The 23,586-nt window shown below is 33.1% G+C and overlaps 1 protein-coding gene across 6 annotated transcripts in view; it reads right to left on the minus strand.

Moving 5' to 3' along the window:
- Window positions 1–23,586, minus strand: part of LOC100649040 (GRAM domain-containing protein 2A) — a 78,819-nt gene that overhangs the window by 53,791 nt on the left and 1,442 nt on the right. The window contains exons 2-4 of one of the 6 annotated variants that reach the window (XM_003402271.4): window positions 18,544–18,738; window positions 16,747–17,008; window positions 13,702–13,905 (exon numbers count right to left, since the gene is read on the minus strand). In XM_003402271.4, the coding sequence (XP_003402319.1) occupies window positions 13,702–13,905; window positions 16,747–17,008; window positions 18,544–18,738 (661 nt within the window). Of the gene's footprint in view, window positions 1–13,701; window positions 13,906–13,979; window positions 14,057–16,746; window positions 17,021–18,161; window positions 18,290–18,543; window positions 18,739–23,586 lie in introns of those variants that run through there. The other 5 variants (XM_020867593.2, XM_048406502.1, XM_012318508.3 and 2 more) reach the window with 5 other exon arrangements.

Here is a 23,586-nt window from a genome sequence, read left to right on the forward strand (position 1 = left end):
TATAATTAAATAATTAAATATTATTTACTTAAATACATGTTTTTATAGATTTAATTCACACGAATAAAATTATACCAACAATTTGATCATGATACTTGTAAAAAAGAAACGTTCACTTTTATACTTAAATTTCTGCAGAATCTTTATTACTTCTTAACTTTAAATGAAACTATAAATGAAAATGTTTCCTATCGCTAATTGCAAAATTTAAATTTGAAGAAAAGATCACTTACTTTTCGATATTTAAGATCAGTAGAAATTTTTACTATTTGTTAATGTTTAATTTTAAATTTGTTTCATCATCTTACACATCATAAAACGTCTAACCTTTTTCAACTAATTAAAATTTCAACTAATTCAACCTATTAAAATGGTTTCACGAAACAATGAAGTACCTAATATCTCGAGAATTACGACGCAGACTTTTTACTTCTATGTTTGACTCTCGATTATTTAAAAATTATCTTTTAACATGTCCTGACAATTTAATAATATTTAAGAGCTGTAGATAAATTTGATCGACGAAAAAACGTTCTTCAATTGTGATATATGTATGCTGAAAATACTATAATTGAGAAACTTTCTGAAAAACGTGTCAAAAATGCCCTTATTTTCCAATGAAACGTTCTTCTATCAGATTCTACATGTCATTTCCATAATATCAAATTTTTGTAATCGCATAAAAGTATTACTAAATGATACCAAATTTAATATTACTTGCATTACCCAATTATATATGATACCAGTATATGTAAACGTTATACATAATAAGTATTACTAAAAGTATTACTAAATAAAAGTATAATAAAAGTATTACTAAAATAAAATAAAAGTAAAATAAAAGTATTACTAAATGATACCAAATTTAATATTACTTGCATTACCTAATTACATATGATACCAGTATATGTAAACGTTATACATAATAAGTATTACTAAAAGTATTATTAAATAAAAGTAAAATAAAAGTAAAATAAAAGTATTACTAAATGATACCAAATTTAATATTACTTGTATTACCTAATTACATATGATACCAGTATATGTAAACGTTATACATAATAAGTATTACTAAAATAAAATAAAAGTAAAATAAAAGTATTACTAAATGATACCAAATTTAATATTACTTGCATTACCTAATTACATATAATACCAGTATATGTGAACGTTATACATAATAAGTAAAATAATATGGTCATGCTTTTTGTACCCCCTGTATATAATTTTCTCGATGTTTTAAAACGATAGACAGAACATTTTGACTAAATGTTGCAGCGTGTTACAAAGTTCTTACAAAGCAATTCTTACAACGTGAGCTCATCGAACGATTTTTCCATTCGATGCGTCTCAGACATTTTACAAAACAGTGAGACGAAGAAGAAACATTTAAACGTAATTTTAAAAGAGAAAAACATCTCCATACTGTTGTTGGAGAAAGCGATTTCCAGCTTCATAGGGTGACATTATCTACTTCAAACTGACCACCGAGAGATATGTCTTGCGCAAAAATTCTATAAACATTCACGTTATGTTCACATCGTATCTGCAAGCGGAGAGGAAACCACGCTGACGCACAAACATCATAGGTCAACCACTTCGTAAAGACAAAGATTACAATTTCCTAGGGTCGATTCTCCGACAGTCCACGTAAATAAGAAAGCAAATATCGATAAGGTTATTAATTTCAAATGAAGAGTAATTTGGGCACAGTCATTGTGCATACACATTAAGAGGTAAAATTCGTAAAATTTACAAAGAAATTGGGAGATCGGAGAATTCTATGACTCAACATAATACGAAAATTAAGAATAACAAAATTGCGTTGGAAGCTTCGCCTTCGAGAAAATCTAGTTTGGAAACCTGCCAAGTATAGGGGAATTAGTTTGATCTCTTATTCGACACGAGTAGACAATCGACAGAAGGTTGTTCTATAAGGCAAAATAAGTGGAACACGTCGAATAACATTTTTTCATGGAAGACCCCGGCTTGTAGAAAATATAGTTTAAACTATTGTTTAGACCGGTATACACGTACTCGAAAAATTCTCAAATCCAATTAAATTTTCAAACTGCATAAAAATCCACAATTACAAATCCTATTAATACATAATACATTAATTAGGTGCTACAGAAAGGTACATAGTACTGCAATAGATGGAAGAAGAGTGTTTCTACCTAATACTTTTCATACCCACCGTATAAAATATGACGGTACAAAGTGTCTCGTTATCCGCTTCGATATCCCACGAATAATGACGCTCTTTGAGGAAATTCCTGTGGAGTAACGTCTCAATTGAGTTTCCGGCGTCGCGCGGTAAATAACGTCTCATAGCGCGCGCGGAAGCGCATGTACGGAAACACGTGTGCACCCATTAGCACCCAGTGCTCTTACACGCACGTGTTCGACACCGCAAAGATCATCGCCGAAGTTGCGGAGGATCAGCTGTCGCGTTACGAGAATCCACCGACTAAACAAAATTAGAAAAGGCAAAGAAGTCGAGGTTAATCATCGAAGAACTTGCAATTAATCTGACAGACAACGCGTGCCTACGATGAAGCCCCATGTAACAACCGACATGGATTTGCGTCAGATAGAATTGGCTTCCTATCATATTCCCATCGATCGAAATCTAAGAAAAGACATGCGTTCGATAGAGTATCGGCGGATGGAAACATTTTTTACGATTAGATCGTTTGCTGCTTTTGTTTGTTTGCTACTGTTTGCTAGAAATGTTGCAGTTTGAAATTCTCTAATAAAGTATTAATTTAATGCGACTCGAAAGGATCGTGCGTTATATGAAGGATTGGAAATTAGTTATTTCTATGTACTTTTTGATAAAGCATTATTATTAAGATATTCGATACTCGTCGACAGAAACTAGTAGTTTCATTAAAAAATATGTTAGATTAAATATCTTAATTTAAAAAAAACTTATGCGAGTAAAATATCCATTTCTTCTATAAATACTACATTAAAATACATTTTATTCGTTAGAAAATAAAGCCATACATATCAATACCAGACAATGAAAATAGAATCATAGTCAATATATATTACTTGCCTAGAAATATCTATGACAAGCATATTCTTGGATACTATAATCAACTCTTTGAAGATTTATTTATAAACCAATAGTTCACATCCTACATACAGCATAAGAGGATATCGATTTAATCAAAACAAAAATATTAAAAAAGCAATAAAAAGATTTGCTTACAATGTGTTACTAAAAAAATCACATAACGAAGATATGAAAATGGTAGAAGAAAAAATGAACTGTTTGCGAATGCAACGATAAAAAATAGCCTTATTAATCTGTGTGTGCGTGCATTCGTGAAGATAAAACTTTTCCTTGGAAATTTTGTCCACAAATAAACCCGAAATAAAACTGCGTAAAAACGCTGTTTAATTTATCAAAGTTTTACATCTGCAAAATTATTTACAATAAATGGGTATCTTTATCTCGATCATTTGTCTAATGTTTTGAAACATTTGTCTGTTTTTATAGGTATTACGGATATTTCAATAAGTTCCTTGGCAAGTCACGAAAGGCTTGTCTTATCACGAAAGAAGGTTCTAAAGGAACCTCCAAATAATTAAACAACTTCAAAGAAATTGGAAAGCACGACATCCTCCATCCGATAGAGTATTCTATGATATTTTTCTTTTTTCTCACGACAAAAGTAAAACAAAGCGATCAATTTATTAGTTAACTATGAATACACCTATTTTCATCTTTTATCGCATTTCAAATCTACGTTTAATATATTTTTCTCATTTCCTGTAATAATTTTTCGACTCTATTTTAAATAAATTTTACGATGTAATAGAAAACAGACTATTTTTCAATATTTTTCACTTTTAAAATCCGTCCCCTAAAACGATCGTGGTGGAAAGAGCAACATGACCAAATGTGGTCTCAAATCGCAATAACCAACATGCTGGTTAGAACTGGATCAGAGAGATTAACCTTAATGTCAAAAGCTTACATCTTTCTCTTTCTCTCTCTCTCTCTTTCTCTGGAGAAACCTTAGGATATTATTCTGCTCGAAAAAGACAAACGAATCACTGTCACAAGAGTTAAGACATTTGTCCAATGTCTATTTCATGAATACCCGTCTACGTGTTTTTCTTTGGGAAAATCAAATCAAATCAAGGAACAAATGGAATAAATAAAGAAATAAATAAATCTCTAAAAGATCAAGTTACATTATGTTAGGTTGGATAATAAGACCAATTACTATGATATATTTATCTGCTGCAGCTGACATACATAACATTTTAATAATACTCGACAAAACGTACAAAGTAATATTACGATTTCAAATTGGTCAGCAACCCATAAAAATTATCTTGTTCGCGTCAACGGATTCACATTGAATTTACACCTTGAAACGCACGTGTAGCAAAGTGCACGCGTGCCTCTGCTCGATGAATACGTTTAATAAAGAGCGCAATTTTAACCAGAGAGTCGGTGCACATATACTCGACGAAGACTGAATACTGCCACGTTCAAGTACAGCTGTACGTTATAGTTCTTTCTCTCCCGAGGGGAGTATCCCGAGTGTTATACATACGTTTTAAAAAAAACTTTTCAATACGTAGAACAGCCGAAACGACGATTTCAGTGATGATATATTTTTTTACAAGGATAAATGTTTAATACATTTGCTACCAGTGTCACATACATATGTGTGACCTATAACTCGTGTATATACCTATAACTAACATAATCATTAAACAAAAATCAAAACATTAGACTGTTGATTGAGGATCACGTGGGAAAAACGTCATAGGGCTATATTTGTAAAGAAAGGATATTTTATTATTTCTTAGTCGAAAAGAACGACAATTTGAGCCAAGATAGGAGTATATTATCTCTCGAAAATAGATGGTAAATTCAAAAACTTTTATTTAAAATCAACAAAATAATTAATATTATGACAATCGATATTTTAAAAATATTCAAGGATAGATATTTAACAAGAGCACGTATTTTTAGTTAGAGCAATTTAGTTAATATCGAGCTAGGTAATAGTGTATCGTACTTTAAACTTTCTTATATAAGACAGCTTTATAAATGAAAGGATAATGAAAAAAAGAGAGAGAGACATAGATAGATAGCCGTATATATAATCATAGATAGATAAACATATATATATATATTAAATATTAGCTAAATTATTGAGAGTCTTATCACAACTCCAAAAGAAAGGCCCCAATATAATTTATATATATGTCGGAGATGAAAGGACATTGGGGCCTTTCTTTTAGAATTGTGATTAGACCCTCAATACTTTAGCCTAAATCTTACATTATAGCGGTACTTGAATAGTAAAACTGAGAAGTAGTTGTTTATGATTTAACCCGATTATGTGTGCCCGAGAGTTAGGACGATGGTCTTGGGCTCAAAGTGACATAACGGGTCGCTGAACGTATCCATGGTCACGGGATGGACATTTTTATCTAACAGAGGTATGGAGTAATTGCATAACTCTCCTTAAAAATATAGCGGACCCGAGGGGTACAGAGAGGTACGGAGAGGAGTATATAAAGGCAGTTCGACTTGGACTAAAGAAGTTAGTTAAGAGTTAGAAAGTTAGAGTCAAGGATTGGAGTTCAACTTGTGGACGAGTTACACGTGAATCGTGGACCAGGGAGAAAGCACACTTGCTACCTCGTTGACCGTGGCTACGTTCAGCGACCCATTATGTCACTTTGAGCCCAAGCCCATTGTCCTAACTCTGGGACACACATAATCGGGTTAAATCATAAACAACTACTTCTCAGTTTCACTATTCAAGTACCGCTATAATGCAAGGTTTAGGCTAAAGTATTGGGGTCTTACCACAATTCCAAAAGAAAGGCCCCGATGTCCTTTCATCTCCGACATATATCTGTTTGTTTTTTATATGTTTTATCCTTTGTACTTTTGTACGATATATTTATTGTAAATAGATATGTTTTTATTGTAAATAGAGATTATAGAGGATGAATTTGACAAAGCTGTCTTTTATATAGCGAACGTTTTTATGAGCGAACGTTTAAGTTGGGAAAGGTAAATGCTAACGACGAATGAAAAGCTATTTCTAGAATGTAAGCGTAGAGCGATACGAATGAAACAACGTATACATCTTACTAAACGTGATAAGAATGTGTATTGTATGTATCATATCTTTAAGAATGCAGACTAATTGAAAGACTAGAGAGTTCTGTGCGAATCTATAGTGGGTTGAAAGTCGTGCAGAAATATAGAGATAGCATTTGAAAGAATCAAGTCGCGTTGAATGACCTTTTGTTATCTCATTTTATATTTAATGAGCGAAAATCTACCCGCAGCCCAATATTCCCACAATATTATTGGAATAGGAATACGCTGCTTGTAACGATTAAGGATTTATATAATTGCGGAATCTCTGCCAACTTTCTTGCTCATGAATTCGAAATATTCGATAGACATATCTGAATAGTTTTATGCTTTTTGGAAATAATCTCGGGCTACGACATTTGTTCGACAAAGTTTGATGGGAAGTCTAATAAATTCTTTCCGCCTCTTTAAATAAAAAGAATTTCTAATGAATTTTTCTACAATGATTTCTGCTGTCAGGGAAGAAATGTCCAGGACGATGAGGAGATTGATCGTGAAAAATTGCCTTGGATGAAGAAAATCTATGGTAAATTTTTTCACATAAAGTTATTGTGGGAAAAAATTTTTACCGAAAAAGAACGTTCAAAATAATAAAAGCGTTGGTTGTGTAAAGGAAATCAATAATAAATAGTAAGAATAGATAAGTGTAGATTAATGCGAAAACATGCCTCAAATTATTTAAATTGTGCATTTACCCTATTATACTTATTGCACGGAATGAAATTAACTGCTAACAAATTTCGCTCGAGTCAGACAAATTTGATTTCGTCCCACACGCAATCAGTTTTTCACGACATACACGTTTATCGAACAGTTCTGAGAAAGAGAACGGCGGAACATATCCGATATAACAAAATTTTGTATTATATTACTTAAATACTTATTTCTTTAGAAGGTACTAAATTAGAATTATGTCCGCAAAAAAATTGCATAATAAATATTACTTTTCGACAAGATCTTGAATCAGTTATCTTAAAATCATAAAAAATTTGACAAGTGTTTTCACTTGTATATTTTCTCTATAAGGCTTCAGTCTAGTTTAATAATACGAGTATTTGCTAAGTAACTACGTCCTAAATTCTTTTTAATCTAATATGTAGAAATGTAGTTTTCGAACAATTTACTGTTTATAAAATATAAATTGTTCCAAAATCACAAGGATATCAGATTTTCATAAAATTCGTATAATTACAGATGAAAATACACAACGATAAAATTCCATTTATTGGAAATATCTTCATTTATTGGGAAACAAACAGTTCGGATAATTGGAGTTCACGCACGCGTGCACACGATGGGTCGCCTCAACAGTAAACCACGTGTCAGAAACCTCGACACCCGATGAGAATTCGACAATAGACCAAAGACGATGTCGCCAACTGGACGATATGCTACGCCTCCTCGACCAGGTACGAACAAGACGCACCACATGCGGAACGCCGACAACTGTTGGACAGTCACAGGATTGGACAGTCACAGGATTGGACAGAAACAGATTCCTATTCCACAGGAAACTTTGGACGAAGACACACCCCCTAGGTAGACATAAGCAGCAGGTGCTTGAAGAGAAAAGCGGCTCATCATGCTCCCGTCAACCTCTAAACTCTGCTACTCACATTTCATACTTTTCCGTTTATACCAAACAGTTAAAATAAACATACTAAACCCAAGCTTACTAGAAATCTTTAACCCCTTGCCATACCATTTAACTGGGAAGAATCCGGGCTCGAAAGGTTGCGCCCGAATGGTCGGGAAAAAAGCCGAAGCGGCGAAGACAGACTGTCGGAACTTGAAACATAAAATCGTGCGGCTAAATGAGAGATAGCCGAGCCCGTGAGATTGATGCGATCGTGCTCTTATGGAGTTCAAATGAATTTGAACCAAAAGCTTTTAAAAAATATTTTAATTAGTACATATGATTACGGTAAATCTTGTATAAGTATTAATGCTATAATTAATCAATAGCGGAATACAAATAATTTGAAGCATATCCAGGACAGTAATATTTGAATTGAAATTAATTTTCTGACTATGTCATAATCACCGGACCTAAAAATGCAAAACAAAATATAAATAAACAATTTAATTATACGAAGCCATAAATAACTATTTTATTGAAAAATACTGACAAATCTAAAAACTAATAATCCTGAATGGTACTTTATAAAACATTCCGGTAAATGCAAAGCTACCTTACATTTTGTGCACTCCCAGATCGTTTCGCTTCGTTTTTTCCGTTTGTAACAAACTTTACACATTCCAGTTGGCTGTTTCTTTTTAAGCGTTCCATCAATATGCTTCGCGAAATGATCCCAATATTGTGCTTGTAATCGTAATGATGCTGTACTTTCTGCGGATTTCCCGCGTTTTGTGTAATCAGTTAGCTGTACATGTTTTAAAATTGCCTCAGCTATATCTACTCTATAATTCACATATGATTGTTTTCCTTGATTATGTAATTGTTTTTTCATAATATATGTATTAAATAGAGCCATGTCAGACATGTAAAAAAAATAGTTTTTTTTAGCCCTTGTGCAATTTTCTCATAATGGAGAAATATGCCTGCATTTGGTCATTGAGATCGATCGCTTTTCGGAAGTGATTCTAACAATTCAAAATGGACAGTTTGTGAAGAATCTAGCAAAACACTACCAAGAATGAAATTCATAATAGGCGAAAAATTTACAGGGCCGCAAGTATCCTCAAATGGTAAACAATCGTTAGATTTTTTGAAGATATTTTTTGCCGATGAGCTAATTAAATAGCAACTGAAAGAAACAACTATGGTAGGGACGAGGACACTGTCATCACATTCAATTTGACATAAAGCAAGGTTGCATTTTGGCGAATGCTTTATAAATTATCATACAAAGTTACAGAAATTAATACTACAAAATCATATTTTCAAAGATATAAATATAGATTAATTACTAGAATATAATAATATTTTTATACGTTAACATTTTAACATGAAAATTGGACTACGAGCCTGACTCGTGATATTCGGGTTTGGCTCAAAATTTTCATCACGAGTCAGACTCGTAAAAGTGTGGCAAGGGGTTAATTTACCTCCACCTTGAGCGTTAATATCGTTCAAGGTTCGTTCATATAATAGAAATCGAAGTTCGAATAAGCGGATTAGATCGGCCGGAGTTAGTTTAATTAAGCACAAATTAAAAATTCATTTCTATAATTGGTATATCGATTCAGGTGATTCTTGCGTTAATAAAAAATTTTCATTTGGAAATAACTTACATCCTACATATTGATTACTATTTACGACGTTTGTTATATAAGCTGCTTTTAATGTCTTTTACATTAATGACTTTTAACGTGTTTTCGTTCAATGGCTCTTAATGAGTCCTTATCGTATGAAAAGTATTTTTTACTTAAATGCAGGCAAATTATTTCACTGTTATAATACGAAACTCGAAAAAATTTTGAAAACGCTGTCGTATACACAATATATTGTATCTACTCGGTCTCTCGTTGGTTTTCTCCGCACTCTGTCGCGCCATGAAAAAGAGTCTCGAATAGCTTCTCGTCCCTCGTACTTTGCTCATTTTTTCCCCTTCCACGAAACGCTCATTAGAACACACGACGATAGACAATTCCATTTCTTGCACCCGTTTCACAAGCATGGAGTTCGTAATTACATACAAAAAAAAAGATATACAAAAATTTTCGAACACTTGTCACAGATCATTTTTATAGATGTACATATTATATGGAATAAAAACTTTTTGAAATTTGAAGTTATCGTACATAAAAAGCGTTATCCCAATTTCTTTTTTTAATTTCAGCGGTTTTCAGTCATTGACTTTTTTGATATTTACAAACATATTTTAAATAAATATTAAAACTAAAAATTAAAAGATAATTACCTTCTTATGGCCTTAATAACTTCGTCCCTGAAGACGTCCAGGCTTAAGATTAGTATCTTATCCATCGCTTCAAACAAAAATCAGCGGAACGAAAGAATTTGACAATGCCGACCATAGAATATGTTGCATTTGCAAAAATGTCTTTTTTATCTTTTCTTCAACCGAAATCACGTCCAATTGAAATTATCGCAAAACAGACGTTCGAGATATTTCGTTTGTAGCGTAAATGGAACTGCGTCACAAGATTTCTCGTCCGTGGATATGAGAGGATTAATTAGATCATAAAAGATACTAAAGACAAACGTTATATCCTTCTCGGAGCAATGTTTACCCTCCCCGTTTTATTTGTTTTACGATAAAGGGGATCAAGGGGATATTTTTGCATTGTGTAGATGGCGACGAATACTTACATAAAAGAATGTGAGATTTTTAAGATTTCAACGTGAAAATATTTCAGGGATTCGGAAAGCGTGGTAGAACCTCGAGGTCTGGCAATCGCTTTTAATCAGCGTTTCATGTATATTTTCACGATTAGAAGACGAGTGACGTTAAATGATTCATAAGCAATCGTTCGAACTACCTTACGGGCAATCGATAAGTCGAATAAAAAGGAATTTCCAGAAGAGTATATTTTTAGATCGATGGATGCCACAACCTTGGTTGTATAAAAGTTGATCTAAAAATAAGTGACCAATCCTTGCGGCTTATTTACTAATGGAAAATCCGTTCATCGACGTGTAACGGTTTACGCGCAAGTACCGTTTTAAAAAAAGGCCCGCCACTGTATTATTTCTCCTTTTCGCGCGAAGCCGCGGGAATAAGTTTTAATAGAATTTATACGTAGTTTTTACAAAGTAGCCTTAATAAATCTTTCCTTACCGCATAGTACATTGAATTGCAACTTTGCGTGAGTGTAAAATTCCAAGTCGCTTCCTTGATACTTTAGATCCATCGTAACATTTCGCATGAACCCAGTGTCCCAATTACTTACGAACGGAAGTGTATGTACACGTGTAATAATTGATCGTGTCTAAATCTGGCGGAGAAACGCAAAAGGAAAGTGATTTTTCTCCGATTGAAACTGGATTGGATGGAAGAAACCCCGTTTTAGACGTAGCAAGGTCATATTGATTGGGAATGATTTTAATTTGTAATGGTAAACTGTGTGTTATACGAAGAATGTAGGAAACGAGGATTACACGGTTTTAATGGTAACGTATAGGATTATTCTGTTTTCAACGTTGCTTAATACATCAAGCACCATACAGTGAAATATCATTTGAAGATTTAAATAAAGTAACTTGTTGTTTTATCAAGATAAAAAAATGTATTGGAACAGCAGACACGAGAGTTCAGAAAACTGCAATTATAGTAATAAATGTTTCAATTTCCTTAAACTTTATTAGATTGCAAGAAAAGGACGAATGAAGAAATAGTAACTGGAGAAGTGCCTATTAACCCTTTGCACTTCTATGTCGAGTGTGACATCAGTTTTTATCTCAGGAGCTCCTTTGTCGAGTTCCACTCGACATTCTTTCAGTTTCACCTTTTTTTGTGAAATGTGCGAAAGAAAACCAGGATTGCATCCTGGAAATTGTTTTAGGATATATCATACACTTAAAAATTACAAAATACAACAATAGTGTGAATAAAACTGGAATTTAAGTGAATATGTTTCTTCCTCTATTTATTTGAATTGTCTTATTTTTTAATTAAAGTAAATTTCAAGTAAGACACTTAAAAACGTTGGGAGCTGCTGGTAACGAAATTGAAATAAAATTCGGAGTGCAGGGGGATAAGCGTTCATCGTTTGCATTCTCTTTACAAGGGACCATCTCCAAGTTTTCCATTAAACAGTGTTGCGATAACATCTTTCGTTCTATTAGTCCGTGTTCTGATAACCAAGATTCTACTGTATAATTCCCTAAAAATGCCAAAGTTAATCCCATTTCTACTATACCACGTCAAGGCACATCCGGTTCTGGGAAATTTCCATAACGCGCGAGCTATCTTTCTAGAGCAGTCAAATTTTCGTGGAAATTGATGCTATGGTTCGCTGCATGCATATTTTATCGCAATTATTTGCTCGTTTCTTAACTGCTTGGAAATAAATCATTCCACGAGAAACGCAAACACTTCGATGGAACTCGGCAAGTTACGTAACCGGACGAAGCCAGAGAGGAATTCTCGCGTTTTCCTTATCGAAAAAATTATTTATGTCGCGATATCAGGTGGGTTTGCTAAAAATATTATCGCTTTGCAATGCGGAACAAATCGATCCAACGTCAACGAACCACGTGATAGAACATATCGAAACCACGATGCACCTTTTCCTGTCTATATTCGACGTTATCAACATCGTATCGAATTATATACAGATTTAATCAAAACCTGTACGATACGTATGTAACGACTAATTTTAACGTAGAACACATGTTTCTTTCTCTTACGTGGATTGCTAGCCAAGTACAGGTATTATCGTGAAAAGCTGTTACGAGCTGGTCTTAAGAACGTTCGGAGAACAGCATTTTTAATGCATCATTGTAAGTTTAAATTGGTGTTTTTTTATTTGAAGTGTATCAGTGATTTCATTACTCAAAGTATTTTAAAGACGATTGATCTCAGAATATTGCGAAACATTAAATATATGCGTAAAGCGAAATATTTTTCAAAATATAACATTTACAGACAGAGTGCAAATAAATTCGTTTATAATCCACGATCAGACTTGTGGAAAAGTTTCAAGAAAACGAGTAACATCGCGGATAGGCTGTGTAGCTTGAAAGCAGTCAGTGTTAATTTCCAAGCTGGTGTACTAAATATGATGCATTGACGATCGATATATGTATTAAGAGAATATACTAACAGTCTTATGTAAAACTATACGTGCGAATCCGAGGCCAGAATATTGGGTTCATTTGCAAGGAAAGTCAAATGAGTGATGAACTATGCAGTAGAAAGTTTGAGACAACATACTAGGTTGGCTTTGCAATGCAAATTTTGTATGTTTCTAGAGTAAGTAAACTATAGAGACGTGTTCCTTTTTTCAACTGCAAAGGGTTATATTTATCTAGGTGAATTATGCCCTGCATTTTTATCATACTTTTTATACAATAAATAAAAATATTTATTTTAAACGTTATTTGTAATATAGTTTCTGGGTTCTCTTGCACGATAATTCATTAGGAAAGGATAATCAAATAACTTGAAATTTGTACAGTTTATTTGTGACATTTCATTCGTTTTGTTACCAAACTTATATCTGTTACATAAGAAAATATGTATATTAGTACTTTCTAAGACTTGTAAAATTTCGCTAATAATATTAGTTTAAGAGTGTTTAAGAGTCCTCCGAGAGTAAATTCACTTCCAAATTTCTTCACGGATAGAAATATGAATTCGTGTTTTTCTAGACACAACAACTAAGGAAAGGAATCTAAATAGAACTTTTTTTCTAAATATTATTCTAAATATTTGAATATTTGCTATATCTTTCCATATAATATTCATTCTGGCACATTCAAATTTTTCATAAATGCATAAACATCCGCAGTCTTCTAGGAAAATTACGTTATTACAATGCATCAGACTTCCAATATGCTGATGATCATAAACGTTAAACGATCATCGTCAGAAATAAATGAAAAAGGATAACGTCAGACTTACCCATTGACGACGGAAGAGGATTCATCAATGTTCGATGGTCCCGACACCTGGACTTTGGGCAAGTTGTAGATATCCACCTGTCCTTGTCCAAACCCATGCCCATGACTATGCTGTTGCTGTAGTTGTTGCTGTTGGGTATGCGTCGTCGAATGTTCATCGCTGTCGCTACTCTGCGGAGGCTCAGATCCTACTCCTCCACGAGGTCTGAAAAAAGATAATACCTTCGAAATATTAAATCGGACTATGATCATTATCTTAAATATCGTTAATTAACACACTGTCGGTCTCCCTCCGAATTCCTTGTCAAAAATGCTCTTTTTTTATCCAACGACCACTGCATATCTGAAATTTATACGACACTGGTCGTAAACAACAGATTTGATTACAGAGAATCCAACTCATCGATAAATTAATTTAATTCGACAGTCGATAATCGTGACTTCTTGCATAGTTATTGCGATTTTTAATATTTATTAAGTTGCTCCGAGGGAATTAGTATAAGATTATTATTGGATTTGGCAAATTTTATCTTTAACGATTTTTAGAAAGTTCTTGTTTGAAATTTGTGGAAGTAACGTATAACAATCTAATGTTTCGTTGCTTTGAGATCGAAAATAGAATAAATATTGCAGTTTAAAATACACCAAAATAGACAGGAAATAGAATAATAAGAGCTTATATTAGATGCAACAACGGGAAGGAAATGATCCACATACGTCAACGATGACATGTTTAACCTTACAGAGACGACGCGCACTAAGGCTCGTTGTTTTTCTAAGTGGCGTAAATTTCAAGATAATAGGGCACAAGGTAAAAAGAAAGAAAGTTTCTTTCTTATTTATAACATAAAAAATCGATTCTATTTAATAGAGTCATAATCGACGAATATAAAAATGAGTCTGTGATTTAGTAACTTTCGCGACGTCTAGAAATACATAGTTGGCCAAAATACCGTTACGGGACACAGGACTTAATGGATGACACGAGAAACGAGTTTAAAAAAGTCACACCTGCGATGAGTGTTATCGTAGCTAGCAGTCCAGTAGAGGGGCGCCACTGTCCCACGTTACACGGCTACACAGTCACATACAAAAACTGACTTAAAATTAGGTCTTCTCGCACGACTCACGAATAGTCGCTTCAATTACTCCAGACTTCCTATCCACTCCTTCCGGTCTTCGTGCTACATAACAACGAAGACCTTGACAACTTTTCGTGGAGACGTTCGAACATCAATACGGTTGCAGCATCATTTTTCTCTGAGAAGCTGCTCGGCAGATTAATGAAACTTTTATCGGATGACATATAAATACTTCTTCTCTTGCAAATCCTCTTCCTACTGTTGTTTTCCTCTTGTATTCGAAGACTAACCACCGACAGATTCGAACCGCCTTTCGAAGAATCCCTCTTCTAACACGATGCACCAACTTCCTTCATCTCGACACAATTCGAGTATTTTGAAAATAGGCAAAACTCGTTTAGTTGGTTCTCGATCAAAGTGCAAGAGTATACAACGTGGACTACGTGATACCAACAAAAGTTTGCGGTGAAAATACAGCAATGCGGTGTGCCGAACGTGCTGCAGTCCGCGCTCGTGCGACTCCTCGCTACTAGACGAGGCTTTCGCGGATGTACGCCAATGGTACAGCACCATTGGATGTACGTGAACGCACACTCAGCTGTTTCGGCGCGTCTGCGCCAGTCCTGCCAGCTATTGACCGAACACCACGCTGCTGGTTGTATAGCTATATAGACGAGTTGATTTGTAAACGTGTGTACACGTGGGAATGTATGCGATCTAACTGAAACGATGGGATCGCATCGTTGCACACACCGCTATCTCGAAAGAACGGCCGATAGAGGGATCGCGGTATCGCTCAGCTGATCGCGAATGTTGTTTCCCGGACTAGCCCAATCTATTTCTGTCTCTCTTTATTGCGTGATGACCGCAATAGCGCGAGTGAAACAGAGCGATACACGTGCACAGTCTTAGGTTGATACGAGTTTACGGTGGACGTTTAATTGCCTCATGGATTGATGAAATAAAAATAATTTCCTCATTAAGCAACTACCGGTGTGCATCGCGATGACTGACAGGAGCGTAACGGAAGAATCGTGGGTCCAGCGTGAATGAAAATTTTTGATTCTGTTGCAGGGTTGTCTACAAATTGGATCGAAATTGTATTATGACTGTGATCCTGAATTTTCAATCTGTATAAAATATTTGTATCGTCGATAAGCTAGAAACTTTTCATTCAATAAAACGAAATATATTCGACGATAAAATACAAGATGCAAATTCGAGATTCTATATGAACGATTTGTAGAATACAAAGAACAAAAATGACCATATGTAGAAATAACGCATGATAATTAAAAAGAATATGTAATTTTAAAATTAATCAGCAATTAGTCAACATGTTTTGGGTGTCAAAACAAGTAGTTTGAAACATTTTGGAAAATGCAAGGACATTGAGCCTGGTTCAGGTCCGTACGACGTCAACTCAGATTCCTGGTGCAAAAAATATTTCTCCCAATCTTTAATATCTTGTATTAAGCTTTATTCGCATAACGATTGTTACTGAACAAGAAGCAACGACATTATAATATCATAATCTTGATCAAACACTGTAACCAAATTTAATGAAATACTTTGGTAGCCTAAAATTCAGAGGACCTCTACACGATACATACAGCCCTAAATACCGACACATCAACGACTGTCGCTGTTTAACGCCTTAATTTATGATCTCACTATGTTATTTCCACTTATTATACCGCTAACCTATTCATATTCAACTCTATCTGCACAAAATTCACTGGTCGGGAGGTCCTATATCCTCCTATATCTAAAGTAACACACCCTATGCACCACTCGATGGTCAGCCTCTCGCAACAAAATGCGCAGTATTCCTATCCCCAGACGAGAGATAGAGAACGCGGAGACGATTGCGTTTGCGGAAATCGCTATCTCTGCCACGAATGTATCCGGAGGGATCCACTGAACCGTTACTAGTGCACACACGATAGATCAGAGAGACTTACGTGGGCATTGACACGGCGGGACAGCCAAGCTGCAGAAGATTTCTGGCGAGATATTCCGGCGCAGGTGCGTCGATCGCAGGTGCGGAGTGCCTGGCGGGCCGAACTGGTATGGTATCTCCTTTATCTGGGGTCCATGTCATGGACACCGATGATTTTCCATCGTTCGACGACACGTACGATTGATTGCTATTGACGGTACTTGGGTTTGATGATTTTGCCAATCTGAGGGATGTACTTCGCCGAAACGTTGCTAGTTCGCTGTCTGAAAAAATTCCTTGAGATATTTATTTAAAGGCTAAAAAAGAAATCAAATTTGCATTCATAGAAGAATTAAATTATATTTTCTTATATTCTGAGAGTTTGTCTTAAATCAAACATATCACGATTATGTTGATTAAGTGTGAGATAAATGTGAAAATGTAAATAAACAAATGAAAGATAAATGCAAGTGTATAAAGCAAATTAAAAATATAAAGGAAAACACAAAAATATAAATAAAATGGATACATACATAAATAAATTAAAAAGTAAATAAATAAAAAGCTAAAGATATGCTGTCCCATATGTTCATCGATTTAATAAGGCGAATAACAAACTGAGTAGAAGTCTTTAGGTTACTAGGTTAGTTTTATGTTAATTTCACAATTCTCGACATAACTATGGATGATATTCATTTCAATTTCTATGAAGTATGTGAAATTGAATGCACATGATGTGTATAATGTAATTTAAAGATGGTTAATTTGAATGAGTTGTTTCATACAAAGGAATAAATACTGTGAATAACATATATACTGTAATATATACTATATATAATACTATGAATACTATAATAATTATATATTCTTCTATGAATTCTTACGTTCCTATCGAATATGTATTTTTACAATTAAAGATAAGACATTTTATACATACCATAACCTTATTTGAAAACAAAACATGTGTTCGACAAAAACATTAACATATGAAGGATTACTTCGGAAAGAAAATTTCTATAGTCATAATATTTTTACACTTGAATGACAGAATTTACTTTTGAAACACATTTTCATTTTATTAAAAGTTATTTCGTTAGTACTATCTAACCAAAACCTTATTATCGAAATTACGGTTATCGGAAGCACGTGTTAAAATAACCGATATTATGCGAAAAATACACAGAAACACTCTTCAAAAATAATTATTTGTTGCTCGAACAACGGAAGACTCGGAATTGCCCAACTTCAATGTTAAAAACAAATTCAACTACCGTTGAAAGTGGAAACGATAAAGATGCAAAATGTAGTCCATAGTCCAAGCTCTAAGCGACATTCAACTACATGTGATGGACATTTATAAATACAGATGACACGTCACAACACTCTTACTTTTATTCCTTTCATGAACATAATGTTCGGACAAGTAAGATTTTTCACCTGAGAATCCTCGTGTTGACATCGTTATCAGGTACATACGTTCCTTTTCACCGAAACACTAATAGACGATAAAATCAACTAAATATATCGATGAACGACAAAGTGTAAAATCGCGATCGAGTTATGCGAAACGAAAGGTCCACCGAATGAGCTGAGAAGCAAATGATGTTTAAGAAACAGGTGTGGTGATATTAGCAAACACGCGTTTCTTGCCTATTCTTGGCGACACTGCTTTAATTCGTTTAAAACCCTATTGCATCACGTCAACCTTAGCATTAGTGTACTATATCTTCGGTTTCTCATAAGTTACGTGAGCGTATTACAGACATGCTTCTGTAATCAAATCAACGCCATCCAACCGTTCGTGCATATTCAGGCTTACCTCGTATCTGATCGATTTCCAGAGCCATAAAAAATAACCTTGATGATCGATGCAGTGAAACACGAAATATAATATACAAAGACGCTGCACGAATTTCGTAAAGAAATCGTCCAGAAGTCGAATACGACGAAATGAGAGGATTAACGCTCGTCTGTATTAACATCTTTCGTGGCCGAAGTATTTTGGAAGAAGCATCTAAAGGAAAAAGCTTATGTTAAAGAAACTTTGAGAAATGAAATAAAATAAAATAAAATTTTTTTTTAACAAAAATGTGTATAAATAAACATATACGATTATTTTGACATTTTTTAGGATGTATTTGTATGTTTCTGTAATTGTATGTAATTGTATATTTCTTTATAAACTAATAGATTCACTTTTTATCTTAATATTTATATCAATATCATATATTATTTGCAAAGAAGTATTACACAAAAGTTATCAACTCTAATTTTATGAAACTTATCATATGAAAAACAAAGAAAGACCTAAAACCCATATTTATATTTTCATTGTTTTTCATACAATTAATTTTACAAAATAAGATAAGATATCTTTATATCTATAAAATCTTTATCATATCTACAAAAAGATAAAATATCTTCGAATCTAATCTAATGTTTCCAGATACAAGTATCTCAATACCTTCCCATAAACAATAAAAAGTGCATCGATTAATTTATAAAAAAAATATACAGCCTTATTTAAGAAAAAATCGATGGACTCGAAGATTAAAAAAAAGTGACTTTGGAGGATAAAATCATGAGTATCACAAAATACATTAAAAACAAAAGAAAATCATTAAAGAAATAGGATAGACATATACAAAATTTAGAAAGTACATATTATTTTTTAAGAGTTCGAAATTATTTTATGGATCTCTACACAGATGCACATCTCCCTAAGTCGAAAAAGATACGAATCCTTTTGTTGTTAATTTTATACTGATTTTACTTATATCATAAATATAGCATGAGTCGTATTAAAAATCACTAATCTTTTGCTCATCGAAGATACTGAAATTATATAACAACGTATGAAAAACAACTTTGTAAGCCTCTGACTAACAACTAAAAACTCGAATGCCTCACTTAGGTACAAGGACAATCACGCATTTTGGCAATAAGCCGCGCATCCTTCCCGGGATTGCCGTATTTCCCCGAACATATTTGCGACACGTATGAATTCGTGTATCTTCCTTGATTCACAATTATTTCCGGAATTGCACACATCTGGGAATTCCATAGTAATGTAATCACATAAAACTTCCACGATTTGGAATAGATTAGTAATCGTTCTAACGGAAACTTTCTTTCCGCTTTCTTAGAAGATTTTAAGGAATTACGTGATAATCGTAGAGAAATAGTTTTAAGGGAATTGTTCTTATCGAAATTACAAAGATATAAATAACCTGTAAAATTTTCTCTATTCGTATATAGCACTTTAGGAAAATTTTAAGCCACTTATATATCCGATTAAAGAATTCAAATAACAAACGATGTAATCGTCGAAAAAATAACAAATAATTTTCTTAATAGAAAATTGAATACAGTATTGGATATTGTAAATAAGAATTTATTTTTAGAGCCAAGTTAGCCGATTTAGCTATTAGAGCCAATATAAAGTAAAGCTAAAATATAGTAACTGTCAACTTTAAGCTAATATGTTTCTTATTTATACTGAAAACCTCTTCAAGTTAGAAAAATACGATTGGCCGGAAAATGATCAAAAGAACGCAGCAAGGTTTAGAACACAACAGACCGCGAGTTGACGTAGTCCGATAATGAAAAAATACGTACAGCAAAGAAAACAAGAGTTAGCGGATCGAAGAGTACCATGATAACTACAATATAATATCGTCGGTGGTCGACCGATAGCACGTTCAAGTTCCATTTTATTCGCGTGCTCGTTAATTCGATCTCAATTAGTATTAAGTGAGCACATATATGCACGTCCGTTCCTCACAGAGAAAGTCGCGAGTTCAGAGCTGCATATTTCTCGACAAGCAGCACAGATTCTACGCGAAATTATTTTTAATCGAATCGAAACAGAGATAGACGATGTCAGCCATAAGCACTAGGACATCTGTTCTGTTCCTTTTAATTAGAGAATTAGAATTATAATATTAATATAATTATAATATTTAAAATTAGAGAAAATTGAAGTTTTATTATATACGCAATTTTTGTGCCATCTTTGTTTTTCTTCATTCAGCTTAAAATATTCAGTCATCGCATGTTTCGTAATAGACTGTACATTTTTATACGCTATATATCTTTACTTAACGTGTAAAAAAACATAGAAACTTCCAAATATTTTAACATATTTTGAAAAGTGAAAAAATATTACATATATTTTTACATTAGTATATTTTAACTAAAGGAGATAGAAATATACCGAATCGAGGAAGCTTCGGGTTCTATAAAACACGTATCGGTATCTGATATATAACTAAAATAACAGATTTTTAATAAAACAACTAGGAAATGAAAGTTATGGCAAACAGCGAATCTGTAACAAATAGCACAGCTTTCCTTCGAAAAAACCTATCCAGCATTTTTTTTCACTTTCTATCATAATTGTTGAAGTATTTGAGTTTCTTTATGTTCTTTAACTCTTACGTAAAGTTATTGTCGCCACAAATTGGCTAAAATGTTCGGATGCTTACGAGCAATGTATGTGCATTTCAAGTGCCTAATGAATAGACATAATACAATATTCTAGTACTTATGACTAGCAGGACAAATCTATATACAGACTTCATCGTGCGTTTCATAATAATTGACATAACACGCTTTTCTAAACTACGCAAATGAAGTATGCGTTTATCTAAGCGACAGGGCATAATACATACATACATATGTAAGTCGCGACACTTGTAATGAGACGCATTGCATGAAGAAATGTGCACTCTGTTTACGGCGAGCATGCCAACGACAGATTAAACCGATCTTAAAATAGAAGGTCAGTCTGCATTGCATTGAAAATTGTCACATTTATATGGAATCAGTCGCTCTGTCGGGGAACGAAACGTTAAAATAGATTTATGCGACGACTCGCGAATGCTACTACCGTCAGAATCAAAATATAACGGGGTCTCTTATAAATATTTGGTTTTTTGAATACTACAGAGGACAAGTGTGATAAGTTACATATAATATCATAATATTTATCTCTTTCTCTATATATATATATATATGTAGGAAAAGGGTCCTCCTCAAATATAAAAAGCAAACATAATTATTATATTTCCAGCTACAAAACTAACATTAAATATAAATCTAGTAAATTATATTGCACACTTTCATATCTTTCTAATTTTAAATACTTGGTGTTTAAATAAATGCTATGTTTACTACAAAAGATTTTTGGTATCTGAGAAAAATTTAAATACATATCGCTGTATGTTTATCGATTTCGTGTTATTATAAGTAATTATAAGATTAAAAAAAATTATATTAAACGTAATTAAAGGTATCTACATAGGTATTTTCTCTATGGAAAAATTGATGTCTCGCCCATCAGCGAACCTTAATACGTAAGGTAAACGAATAGTTCCTGTTTGCAATGTGCTAGTTGCATGGATGGTAATCACCATGGAGTTAAAGTTCGTCTAACAATAATGGTAGATACTATATGTCGAACATCTATCCTCTGGTCATATTATATGCATATATGCACGATGTCAACGATATCTTCGAGACAATATCTCTAATTGTAACATGTTTGTAAAACGATAACAAGATAATGTTACGATCGTATACAATAGTTAGGAAATTATTTTTAACCCGTTATGATTTACGGTGTGTAATGTCTGTAGATAATAGAATTTTAATTTTCTAACGGGAACATTAAAAAAAAAAGATTGTCTTATGGGATTAATCGAGTTACTAAGTTAACGTTGCTACAAATGCAATTAGAATTTCTAATAGTATTAATACTATTAATGCAAAATATTAATAGTTTCGTATAAATTCTATCATATTTTATCATATTTTTATATTTTAATTTTACAATCTATTTCTTCAACTCTTCCATTTCTTTCTATTTTAAATTAATTATGATATTAAAAGTAAAGATGAACTAACTGAACTGTGCATATTTATGCATTTATAGAATATAGAATGAAATTAGAAAATGCAAAAATACATGAGATATTATTGGATGTCTACAAAAGTGTAAGCATCCACATAATAATTACAATTATTTATTTCAATAAACAAACAAATATCTAAAACCAAGAGGAAAAATTTCTCTTAGTTATCTAAGTCGTTGTCTTCGCTTAAAAGAATATACATGAATGAAGACGTGAGACTCATCGTCATGGTTCTAACTCCTAGATTAAGAATAGGGATTTATAATCCAAGAAAAAATTATAGAAATCCGTTGAAAAGCTGCCTTATTGTTTTACGTACACGTTTTAAATAGAATATTTTTTACGAACGCTATGCAGGTCTCTTGCCTAATAACGCATTAATTCTCTTAAGGGATTTTCGTCGGCTTATCAAAATGCGACGAACTTTTTCCTCGCGTGAATTGCTGTTTAATAAAATTTACATCCTAACTATTACTACATGCTATGTGGAGTCGTTCTAAACTCTCTTATGTATGCCAAGTCTACGAATAAAGGATCAAGCGGGAAGGAGCGGATTTATATGTGGTTAATTCGACAATAGGTCAAAGTTTAATAATTCTCTATCTTTATTGCTGACTTCTACAATGAATACATCGAATTCCAATATTATTTTTGAGTGAATTTCAGTTTTATGTGACTATGTTATTAGTCTCTATCTTCACATAATCATTTTTCGTTAAATTTTATTATTGATTTCTGGTGAATGAAGTTATGAATATATCAAATTCCAATTATGATATTATTTTATTAACAAATTTCTGTATCATGTAAAAAATTATTTTGTTAGTATCAATATCATTAATTTATTCCTAACTTTTCATACGAATGTATCAAATTCTAACTATAATAGTATTATTAATAAAAATTGATTTCATGCGAATATTTCATTAAGAATGAAGTGCACTTTG

This window comes from Bombus terrestris, chromosome 6 (genome assembly GCF_910591885.1).
Source record: "Bombus terrestris chromosome 6, iyBomTerr1.2, whole genome shotgun sequence".
NCBI classification, from domain to species: domain Eukaryota; kingdom Metazoa; phylum Arthropoda; class Insecta; order Hymenoptera; family Apidae; genus Bombus; species Bombus terrestris.